The following is a 12,923-nucleotide window of genomic DNA, read 5'->3' as shown; positions in this document are numbered from 1 at the left end:
TAACAGGATATTTAACTTTTCACTTTTATTCGTTCACAAATGAGCACTGGGGCTTTTGCAGGGGCCGTATGACAGATGGAATGCAGAAGCAGATGTGAGAATCCAGTTGTTTCTTTTTTCTATCCCAGTCATTAAAGAGATTTGCAATGTAAAAGAATGTCACTCATCTCGTCAAACGTTTGTTTTTGGTTTTAGAAAATACATAGTTGTTTAAAAAAGTAATACATTTATATTAACATTCATAAGCTTACTGTTGATTTTAAAAAAATAAATTGATAAAAAAAATTTTAATTTTCTCAGCCTTTAACTTCTAATTTGGTACATGTCCGTAGCCACAACTCACATGAACAAAAAGCTCTCTAGGATCCTTGATAATTTGTAAGAGTGTAAAAGGGTAAGACCAAAAAAACCCAGAAACGCTGGCCCAGAGAAGTAGGGGTGTCTGCTACAAGAGGTATCTTTGACCAGTTCATTCTATACAAGTGACAAAAAAATAGGACTGATGTGAAGTATGAGAAACATTAAACTTGATCAAACCCAAACCACATAAAGTACTATACTTTCCTAATGCAGAAGCTAGATGACATAATTCAATAAGCAATGACTTTTACAAACTATGAAGCTATCACCTTTTAAGATACTGGAAGTAAGAGAAAAGCATCTCTCCGACTAAGTACATGGACAAGAAAAGCAAGGTTTCTTTCCTATTGTTCCTTAAAATTCTTCTAAATTAATGCCTTGCTTTTACAATTTTCAACTTGCACCCATTGTCATTTACATAAGCCAGTCTTTGGAAATAGCAAATAAAGAATTCTTACAGTAATTTTAAAAAATAACTCCAAGGAAAATTTAACAATATCATAGCCCTCATCTTTCCTAGTATCTAGTAATATTATGTAATATAATATGCCTACGGTGCCAAGGAAGGAAGAGGAACACTAATGTTTATAATCAGACTTTAGACACTAAGTCACTAGGGAAAACCAACTGCTCCAAACAATAAAATTATCCATGAACTGAGAATTCAACAGCAAGTAATGAAAAAGGATGAATATTTTTCAAAAGCCTTCTAGGGACATGGGGAAAAAACCCTCTAGGGGACTATTTGGACAATGGACTTAAGCTATAAAAAGTAACAAGATATGTCCTTCTTTAAAGCATATCTGCTCATATTACAGGCTCAAAAGCACCTTATACGTGAAAAATAAAACTGTCATTCTGTGATAGTATACAATTCATTTTTATGCAGTATAATAGCAACTTGTGGGCAATAAAAAGATAACAACATAATTTACTTAATAGATCTTTTAACTCTCAGAATAGTGGCTCCAAGTTAGTTTCCTATATGTCAAAATCAACCTTTTTACTAAGTCTACATGTATTTTAAATAAAGTAATAGAAGTATAGAAAGACCAAACAAGAAAGCAGCGATATGATACTTACAATTTTTATCTTGTGAATTCTTCCTTGTACTGTATCCTGAACCAAGATCTGGAAACCCGCCAACATTTTCAAAACAGAACTTCTTATTAATATAGAGAAAAAGGAGCAGCATCAAGATAATAAACACCCCAACAGCTGACAAAAATCCGACTGCCTCTGGAGATACTAGAGGGGAAAAAAAGTCACAGTTGTAAGCATTTATTCTTCTTTAAGTTACAGATAAGAAGGAAACCCTATACATGTTAGATTACTGCCTTCTTTGAATTATATTTTAAATTTTTCACAGTGCACAATAGTTTAGTTTATAAGACAAACACTGCACAGTTTAATGAGTTGTTTAATTTATTCAACAGTATTTATTGAAATCTTCTAAAAGTTTCCCTACAAATTATGTTGGAACAATCTTAAAAGACAAGAGTCTACAAAATAGGCAGTTATCATATATTCAGTCCATTGAAGAGTATTACAAAATTTTCAAAACAAGAATTAGAAAAAATTACTTCTCGAGCACGGGTACATTCATCAAATTTGTAAGAACGTTTATTATTACTCTTATCTCTAACAGCTTCAATGGCCTTTTTCTCACTAAACAAACTGAACTTCTTAACCTGGCATTGAAAAGCTCCAGCCTCTCTTTTCAATATTACACTCTAGTCAAATGGTTCCACTCACTGACTCAGAATCAACCATGCACATTACCGCATGCCTTGTTTTTGTTGGCCCTCCTCCCCTTGCCTGGAATGACCCAGTGTCATCTCTACCATATCCCACTCATTCACTCAACCAACAAATATTTTTGGAGCAGCTGCCATACACAAGGCATTATATACACATTTCCTGTCTTCCTTGAACAGTCTGGTGAAGGCAGTTAAAACACAGTGCAATAAAGGCTATGACTGGGGAAGAAGAGGGATCATGAGAACCATCAAAATACTGTATCTAGTGTTGAAGGATCAAGTAAGCTTTTCTGAAAGTTATAGCGCCTATGATTGTAGTTTAAGAATTAGTAAGAATGAGCCAAATTAACACTATTCAAGGTAGAAGAAACAGCATGTGCAGAGATGGGAGATCACTGTGTATTCCAGAAACTCCATGTAAATTTTATGATGATGAACTACCAGATTCTCAAGAGAATCTGATCTCAAGAGAATACATGAAATCAACCCAGGATATTTGGTAGAGTGAGAAAAGGCAAAATGCTCTCCAACTTGTCCAATCCTCAGCAATCTCTCTCCTTTCAACTTTTGCATTATCTGTCTCTACACCAGTCATTTGGAGTTAGTAACTAAATGTTTGTATCCCCAGTACCTTAACAAATAATATTCAAGTATTAGTTGACAATGAATCCTAAGCCTCAAATATCCCCTACTCTTTCTTCCTCCACTGCTCAGGCAGTAACTAAAATGTCATCTCCTCCCAGATTATTTTGTTTTTAATCAGAAGAGCATGACAATTAGCATCTAACTTGTTTAAAATGAAGTCACCAACCAGTCAATGATGAGTGCTTTAATCTCCTAGCTTTTCGTTATTTATGAAAGCCAGGCATCCCACGTGTAGAACTGATATTATGTTATAGTCTACTTATATCTGGGTCAATAATATTGTGGTAGAGGATGGAGCAGAGAATGATACTGTAAGGGATGGGCAGTGAGAGTGAGGGGAGAAGAGGGTAGGAAGGGCAGGAGTGCTGTCTGAGTATCAGGCTGGTGCTGAGGAACAAATCCTGCTACTAGAACCAAGAAGTTATGCCCAGACATCAACCCTTCCTGTCTCAGGCTGGAGAATAGTCAGGAAAGAGAACATATTTTAACAAAAGAATCTAAGGCATATGACATAAAAGTGGTACATATCAAGCCTGAAAGATGAGGTAAAAATAAAAGCAAAGGAATCATTGGCATTTCTAAAACCTGGGAAGAGCAAAGCAGGACAGAACCTGGTATGAAGCAGCAAAATGCTCAGTGTAATTATACTCCACTGTACACTGTAAACAGCAAGTATGTACAGGCGCTCCCTTTTTATTTAGCCCAGGCTCCAAACACAAAACACAAAACAATGTGATACCTTAAGCGAATACACAGGGTTAGATAACATGCAGCTTAAAAATCTCCCATCTCTTAGAAGACCCAATGAGGGAGAAACAGCTCATCTCACTTAAGAAAGTTAGTTACTGCTAATAAAAACCCATATAGCATATATTCTGTGCCATTCACATACAGCAACAAACAAGTACTTTACATATATTAACCTTTTTAATCTTCATGTTTACCCTATTATTATCCTCATTATAAATTGAGATATGGAAATATTAAACCATATGCCCAGCTAATAAGTGGAAGAAGAGTCAGGATTCAAGCCCTGGCTCCTGAGTCTGTGTTTTCAACTACTGCTCATACTGCTTCTCCCATTTTCCTTCTTGCCTCTTCTATGCTTTGCCTCAATGCTTATTTCTGTGTTCTTCTTTCATCTCACTCCCTCCCACTTTTAAACATAACCTAGGGAGAAAGGTCAGCTATAAACAAGTATAATATAGCAAGCAGTGTAACAGAAGTCTAGAATATAAAGTATTACTGGAACACAAAGGAGGAATACTGCCTGGGACAGTTACAAACACTTCAGGAAGGAGCTGACACTTGAGTAGGGTATGAAAGATTAATAGGAACGCTATTAAACAGTAAAGGGGCAGATGAAAAAACATGATCAAAGACACAGGAACAGTGCGCACAGCATTCTACAAACACTAACAGGCAATAGTCATGGCTGTCTTTTTTACCTCCGTATCCTCAAAGCACCTAGCACAATGCCACCAATGACATTATTAAATAAACATCTGTAAATGAATGAATATGTGTTCAGGAAAGATCAAGAATGTACCAGAGGAGCTATGACTAGAAATGAAAACAAGGTCCAAACTGCCAAAGAACCTGGACTACCATCCTAAAGACTTTGTACTTGTAGAACTACATTGATTAAAGCAATTCAAAAGCCCAGAAAAATAGCAGGGAGTGAATGGTGGCAAAATATGAAGACCAGGCAGTAGCAGTGGTGGCAGAGAAGAGGGGTGAATCTGTTCAGGGAAAATTGACAATATACCAATGAATTAGACGAAGAAGATGAGGATAAAGGGAAGCTGAAGATAACTCTAAAACTTCTAGCTTGAGTGAATGGGTGAATGGTAACACTATTAACCACAATGAAATAAGTGGGAGGAAAGGCATGTTGTTTAGGGCGTGGGAGTGAAGACAGCAGTAGAAGGAGAGAGTTTAGTTTATGACATGTTACATTAGAAATGTCAGCAGACTATTTCAGTGTGGACGTCTAGTATAGAGAAGGAACTATGAGGACAGTGCTCTGATGAAGGTCGGGTTAGTTATAAAATATTTGGGAGTTTTCCTTTTTGCTCATCCTACTGCATGTGAGACATCACTGACTAAATACAAGCCAAACTGGCAAATGGTAAGTACTAGGCTTTAATGATAAACCTCTTAAAATTTATAAATTTTTAGATAAATATATACTGTGAATTTGAACAAATTAAAAAATGAATCTTTCCCCATAAGGAGAAGGCGAAAGATCCTAAGGTAAATACACTACTAAGGTAAATATACAACACAGCTCTCTTTTTATCCACTGCCTGACTAAATGCCCATTTTCTACATTCACTGAAAATATTTCATGTATTTAAAATTTTTAAATACTAATATGATTGTAGATAAGAAAAAAAGATTTTCCACTAGAAAATATTAAAAAGCTTCAGATTTTTATTTTTCATCCTTATTGCAGGATTGAAATATTATTTCAAATGACCTGACACCGTAAGTTGGCCAGTAACAGTTCAAAGTATAAAAACATTTGATAAGTTCCACCTATTGCATAAAATTGCAATAGAAATACACACTGAAGGTGGGGAGGAGACTGTGGCTCAGTGTAGAGTATATGCCCAGCATGTGTGAGGTCCTGGGTTCAATCCCCAGTACCTCCATTTAAAGAAAGAAAAAAAGAGTAACAAACTGAAATTAACCCAAAGACATGAATGCTATACACTATCAAAAAAGTTAAATATGATTACACTAACTCAGATCTCACTAAATACAGAGTAGATTTTCATTCAATATAAGATGGAATTTACTCCTAAACTCTAGATTATACTATGAATCTGCTTATAAAGTCATTCCACATAAGTTTCCTGAGATTGTGATTAATTTATCTGTAGATAAACCTACTCTTCAAAACATTCTAGATCATCCACTGCAGGTATGTAAGTGCTATTTTAAAAATGCATATTACCTTTTAAGAACCTTCAAAATCTCTAATAGTACACAGTTAATTAGCTTTGGTTAATATTACATAGTTGAAGAAGTAAATTCGCTGAATCAAATTTAATTTGAGTTCATCAGTAACTCAAAATTCACTGATGTACTGTTTTCTCATAATACAAATTTGTAAAATTTTAATGTGGTGAACAATAAAACCAATATAAAAAAATAACAAAATTAACAATATGAAACATTTTAAAGAGTGTTTATTATTTGCTAGGGGCTGTTTTAAGCATTGCAAGCATCATCTAATTGAATCCTCACCACAGCCTAATTTTTCAAATATGGGTTCTAAGGCTCAGAAAGAATAAGTAGAATTTTCGGGATCTTAAAATTATTATTTAGTGATAAAATCTTGATCTGAATACAGGCACACTGACTCCTGCTCCTAAAACATTAAATAATGATCCTTACTGTTTCCTATTTGCCAGGCATTGTTATAACTGCTTTCATTTAAAAATGTAATGCTCAAAACAATTTTGTGATAGGTAAACACTATACATTATCTTAGCCTTCAGTAAACTGAGGCCCAGAGAGTAACAAATTTGTCCAAGGTCACAAATCTAGGAAATGTTAGAACCTGGACTTGAACCCAGACATTCTGCCTCCAGAGCCCAAGGTCTTAAACACCAAGTAATACTGCTTCTTTATATGTCAACCTGCAATATAAAAAATAAGGAAAAGCCATGTGATCAAATAATATAGAGTACATGAGAAAACATTTCATGGTTTTAGCCTTTTATATATGTTAAAATATAGCAACTGATTTCAGCTTTCTCAAAATAAACATATAAATTATAAAACTGGAATTATAATACTTTCTATTCAAGATACTTCACAAAATATTCTAAAATTAACTTTAGAGTATGCTTAGAAACTAAAATAAACAGTAGATCCTTATATGCCATCTTTGAAAGCTAATAAAATAAAAAATTTAAAAACTAGAAGTTTTCTATAGGACAATAAGCTTGATAGTCATTAACAATGCTCAGTAAAAATATAAGCAAGGTGTCTGTGAGCTATATGATTCACTATGTGAAGTATCTGAAGACTACATCGCAAAGCCAGAAAGGATACAGGTGCAATATCTCATCAGAAAATACAAAAAGTTTAGTTTGTCCAAGATTAATAATTATTTGTTATATATACTCAACTGGCCTTAGCAGTCATCTTTACTATATATTTAGAGAAGAGTACATATATTTACAAGAGATAAACTTTTAAAAAATACCACTTTTGTCAAAATTCAAGCTTCAATAATAATGATAAAATCCATTTAATTTCTATAGATGGAAAGAAAGCAAAGAAATTATAGTCTTATAAAGTAAAAGCAATAGAAATCCACTTTGACTTTGAAAGTATTGCAGAATTCACTTAAATTCTACTTTCTGTTGTCACAAAAAAATTTTCTATGTAAAGTTAGAGAAAAATACAAAGATATACATAAAAGTAATTATAAGGGAGATATTTATTAAGCCAACATATTTTCAATATAAATTTGTTTATATAATATTCTTCTCTAAATAAAATTTATTTCTATCCAAATTATAAATTACCAAATAAATTTTACAAAACTATTTTATCCATTATACTTTCATGCAAAATAAAACAAGAAGTACCTGTGATCCTTATAATTCCTTGAAAAAGGAGGATTAAAAAAACAACTTACAATTTGCTCTATAAAGCCTGTATTATTGCTGATTTGTTCTGCTGGACAGGAAACACTAGTCCTCTAACTCCACTGTCATGGAGACTTTAATAATTCATTTAATAGATGTAATTCTATCTCTTGAATAAAATGTGAACTATATAAGAAGTTAACCTTCATTTTAAAAGGAATACTTGCTTCATACTTAATACGCCTTAAATATTTTTCTCATATTTTAATCAGGAAAAATCCAAAATTTGTTCTGCTCTGGTTTGGACATAAAACAGAGAATTTATCAGATTCCAAGAAACAATGTAGGAAAATAAAACTTCCTTAAAAATTTTATATTATAAATAAATGATGCAAAACTGGAAGAATGAAATATAAATCAAAGAAAGGAATAATATATACCTGTAACTCTACTAGATTTTATAAAAAACCAATCAGTAAAAAAAAAAAAGCATTTACTCATAGCGATATAACTCACTGCTGAGTAACTTAAAAAGACAGCAGAGGGGAAGGCACAGATGGCAGTGATGTGGGACATTGAGTAAGATCTTAGAAATAAAACTCCCCTCTGGGAGACAGATACTTGATGAGGTTGATAAAATAGATGCTACCCAACTTGTTTCAAATGTCAAATCATCAATAAGTTAAACCTACATTTCCTATAAGTAACATGTAGTAAATTGAAATTTCATTCAATTATAATAACAGCAAAAAAATACTAAATCTTAAAAAAAACTTCAAACATTTATTAATGGAGCACCAAATGCATTACATATCTAAACCTTACACTTGATAATAATATACTTAATACACTTTTAATAATGTATTTAAAGCAAGTACTTATTAATTAATAATTAATAAAGCTCTGTCTTTGGGAGAAGTCTTCAAGGACAGTCTTGATTAAAGCTTCAAAACTATAATTACAGTAAATTTTACAGTAAGAAAAACTTCTTTCCTGGTAAATCTCCCTATAACAAAGCATCATTATTCTGAACAACAAATTAAGGTTACCTGCTTCAAATTTTTTCACTGTCTATTCAATGCATATGAATTCCTCCAAAATTATCTGAATGACAAATGGTATGGGCAACAGATTAAGGCCACTTCTTCCTCTCCTTTACTTTCTCAATGATTATTTGCCCTTCCTTTTCAGTAGGATCCTCATTGGTAAGAAAGATTTTGACAACTTGGTAAAATCTTACCAATTTCTCAAACAGTATGAACTATCCAATATAAAATAGATAATTTAAATAGCCCTAAGACTATGAAAGAAATTGATTCATGGTTTAAAAACTAATGAAAAAGAAACCTTCAGGCCCAGAAAAGGTTAGACTGGAAAATTCAACAAAAGGAAATGAAATGCAGACAGATTAGAAAAGAAGAAATAAAACTGTCCCTACTTGCAGATGACATCTGTATCTAATAGAAAAATTCAAAGAAACTACAAAAATAACAAAAACAACCACCCCTCCTACAACTACTAAGCAAGTTCAGCAAAATTACAGAATAGATCAACACTGAAAAATCAATTATATTTCCACGTACTAGCAACGAACATGTGGAAACCAAAATTTAAAATTTACCACTGCTTATAATTACTCCAAAGAACACTGAAACACTTATACATGTAAATCTAACAAAACATGTATTATGGACTTGTATTTTGAAAACTACAGATTGCTGATGAGAAATTTTTAAAGATCTAAATAAACGGAGAGATGAATGTTAATTAATTGAAGGACTCAACATATTAAAAATGTCAATTATTCCCAAATTGATACACAAATTCCTAACAGAATTCTAGCAATTTTAACTCAGCCTGACCTAACTTTATGTTCCTTCCACCATTATCCCACATTCTTAACAGCCATTCTCATACACAGTACCCAGATTTGTCTATATAAATTAGAAAAATCGTGCACTTCTTTTGGATTATAGAACTCCTCATGGGTCACACTTTGCACCTCACCTTTAGGGAAAGCTGAGACTTCAGTCTACTTACAGGTCCAGAAGTAAAGAGGGATGGTAGAGGAGGGTTTTTAAGGAGAATCAGGAGTATCTCAAAAAGCAACTACCTCAGGGGAGGCCATTAGAGTTTCCTTGGGCAAAGCAGGGCTAATCTCCTCAGGTGGGAGTGGAATAGTTGCTTCTACTGACAAAGAAGACTCAGCAGACTTTGGGAGTTTAATGCCCCCAAACTCCTCTGAATTTTCCCATACGTCCCCATTCCAATTTTCAGGATCCCATTCCCTCCCAATCAACACCCTCATTTCAACAGCAGACACACTATGAAGTCGGGGATCCAATTTGCATAGTAATTCAGCTATTCTGAGGAAGAGACTTTGGATTTGGTTTTCAGCAATCTCAGATCTTGGACTACAGGAGGTAAGAATATCTTTCAGAGAAGACACAGAAACTTTCAGGTGATTTATGTGGTCCTTGAGCTGGGAATTCAAATCCCTAAATTCATCCTTTTCTTTCCTGATTTCAGGAAACCAGCCATTGTCCTGAAACTTGCTAGTTGGACAAAAATGTTCTAAGGTATCAAAATATATGGTCACCCAGAACCGTTCCTCTTAAAAGCATTTGATTGCAAGTATCCACTGGTGATATTTGCACACCACCATTGCCACATCATACCAAGGACAATCAGTACTCTCTTTACTGCTGAAAACAGAATCAGCATCTTTAAATCAAATCAAATCAAATCAAATGAAGGAAGCAATTGGAGAAACTCCACAAAAAAATTCAGGAAACATCTTAAGATACTGTTCCTCTAAAACTATTCTCAGTTAAAAAAAATCTGTATTACGGTTCTCCAGAGAAACGGAACCAATAGGATGTATATATAGAGAGAGATTTATTTTGAGGAACTGGACCACATGATTGTAGGGCCTGGTAAATATGAAACCTTCAGGACAGGCCAGACAGGCTGGAGACCCAGGAAAGAGTTACGTTATAGTCTTGAGTCAGAAGGCAATCTGTAAGTAGAATTCCTTCCTTTTCATCTGGATCTCAGTCTTTTCTTTCAAGGCCTTGAACTGATTAGACAAAACCTGTCTATTGTGCAGGGTAATGTGCTTTGCTCAAAAAATCACTGACTTAAATGTTACTCGTATCTTAAAAATTCATCACAGGAATATTTAGACTGGTGTTTTACCAAACAACTGGGCACCACTGACTTGCCCAAGTTGACACATAAAAATAAAATTAATCATCACAAAGTCCATACAAAAAGCTGTACCTAAATTTTTATAATAGCTTTATGTGTAATACCTCCAAAATGGAAAACACACAAATGTCCTTCAACAAGGGAATGCCTAAACAGACTGCAGTACATTTATACCATGGAATTCAGCAATAAGAGGGAGCAAATTACTGATACATGCAACAAACAACTTAGGTGGAATTCAAGAGCATTATGCCAAGTGAAAAAGATCTAGTCTCAAAGGTCACATAGTATATGATTTATATAACATATTAAAAATTTTAAATTATGGAGATAGCAAACATAGTGGTTGCTAGGTATTAAGGATATTCATTCAGGTCAGTATGAAGGTATATTTGTCAATATAAGAGGTTTGTTTGTAAGAATTCATAGTAAGCTATAGAGAGAAAATGTTTAAAAAGATGCATAATGAGATTTCACTAAGCCAGGTATTAAAACACATTACCAAATTGCAATTAAATAGTACAATAGTAACAAAAGAACAGACAGAACAGTGAAATAATACAAAAAGCTCAATATAATCTAGTATACACTGTAAGACAGAATATGATAAAGAAGGCATCTCAAATTAGTAAAGAAAAAATAAATTTGTTGCTCATTCACTAAGTAGTGTTGTCATTTCTGGGTACAGGTATAGGGTTTTCATGTGATTTTTAAAACTTTTCTTAATCTGTTTCCCAAATGTTTGATAGAAATGTATAGTTCTTTTATAACCAGAAAAATACATGGTAATATTTGAAAATAAGCTTAAATTTAGGTGAATTTTGATTTCAGATAAAATTTATAAGAATAAAACAAAAAACCATAAACAGAAATGATTGATACCTCTTCTGCATACAAATATAAAAATTTCATGTATCAAAAGATACCACAATCAAAACAAAGTTAAACAACTAAGAGGATAGCAAAAACTAACATATAGCAAAAGAAAGAGAAAAAAGTTACCACACTTGATACATTTTTAATATTTTAAAATTAAGATAAACCTACAAGAGTAATTTCAAAAGGACATTCACCAAAGAACTGTAAATCATCATTAAACTTGAAAAATATCCCAAGACTTTGTGTATATTCCAAAAGTCACTGACAAATGTAATTCATCTGATCCATGCAAGGGTAACAAAGATAAATTAAGAGAATTAGAACTAAATTCCCTTTTGGATCTGGTAAAGCCACTCCTATCCTACTAAGGAATTATCTGCCTCTAATTTCTCTGTGAAAAATCCATAAAATTAAACCTTTTGTGCCTAAGTTTTCCATCTAGCTGGAAGACTGACATGCATATGACATTACTGAATATTTTTGTCGTTGTGTTGTTTCAAATAACACTGCTCCAGCTCTAACATCTTCTTTAATAAAAGTTAAATACAGTCTATCATGGAATGCTGGTTTTTATTCTTAAATCAAATGTCTACATGATCATATAGTCCATCTGGGATAAACTACTAAAGCAGTCTTGGTAGCTACAAGAGTTAAGTGAAGGCTACTCAAAGTACTGCACAACAGGCTATATAAGGAAACTAATTCTAAAAGTTTGATTTAGGAACTTATGTATTTTTCATTAAAGATAACAGAAAAAAAAAAACATGAAAAATACTCAAACTCACAGTAGTCAGAGAAATACAGTACAAAACAACATACCAACTTGACAAAGTGTTTTTAACTAAGAAATTAAAAAATAATCTTGTATGCAATTATTATTACTGTAAACTGCTAAAAATTTTATAAAATACCTTAAAAATGAGGATATTCCTTGATCTTGATAATCTACTTCCAGGAATTTTGTGTCAATATAAAAATTGTCATGGTAAAAATTCCTTTTTTCTAAGGAAACAATCAGAGCTATAAAAAAATTATTTAAATGCTTTGTACTCACTGAAACACTGTTAGTACATTCCAAAAATCCAAAAATAGCAGACTAGTTAATAAATAATAGTATTCTCATAGAATGGAAAACCATATTGTCATTAAAAATCAGATAAACAATAAGAAAATAAATTAAAAAATAATAAATAACATGGGAAGACAGTCATAATGTAATATTAGGTAAGTAAAAATTCTAGATACGAACCAATTACAGAATGTGATACCTGTTTTGTTTAAATTATGTATATATGTATACACAAAAAGGCTATATGATAATACTCCATAATCGTCATCACTGAGGAAGGTAAAATCATGTGTGTTATATATTTTCTAAACATTTCTCTGCATTTTCTAAATTATTGATAATGAACAAGCATTATTATATGACTAGGAACATTTTTTTATTTCATTAAAA

General features: G+C 32.7%; 1 protein-coding gene across 2 annotated transcripts in view; it reads right to left on the bottom strand.

Moving 5' to 3' along the window:
• The window catches only part of SYT14 (synaptotagmin 14), a 138,876-nt gene that overhangs the window by 104,399 nt on the left and 21,554 nt on the right, over window positions 1-12,923 (bottom strand). For both annotated transcript variants that reach the window (XM_032466395.1, XM_032466396.1), the window contains exon 3: window positions 1,444-1,608. In XM_032466395.1, coding sequence (XP_032322286.1) covers window positions 1,444-1,608 — 165 coding nt within the window. The remainder of the gene's footprint in view (window positions 1-1,443; window positions 1,609-12,923) is intronic.

Source organism: Camelus ferus, chromosome 23 (genome assembly GCF_009834535.1).
Source record: "Camelus ferus isolate YT-003-E chromosome 23, BCGSAC_Cfer_1.0, whole genome shotgun sequence".
Classification (NCBI taxonomy): Eukaryota; Metazoa; Chordata; class Mammalia; order Artiodactyla; family Camelidae; genus Camelus; species Camelus ferus.
Note: the sequence above shows the minus strand (reverse complement) of the source record. Positions and strands in the feature narration are given on the sequence as shown.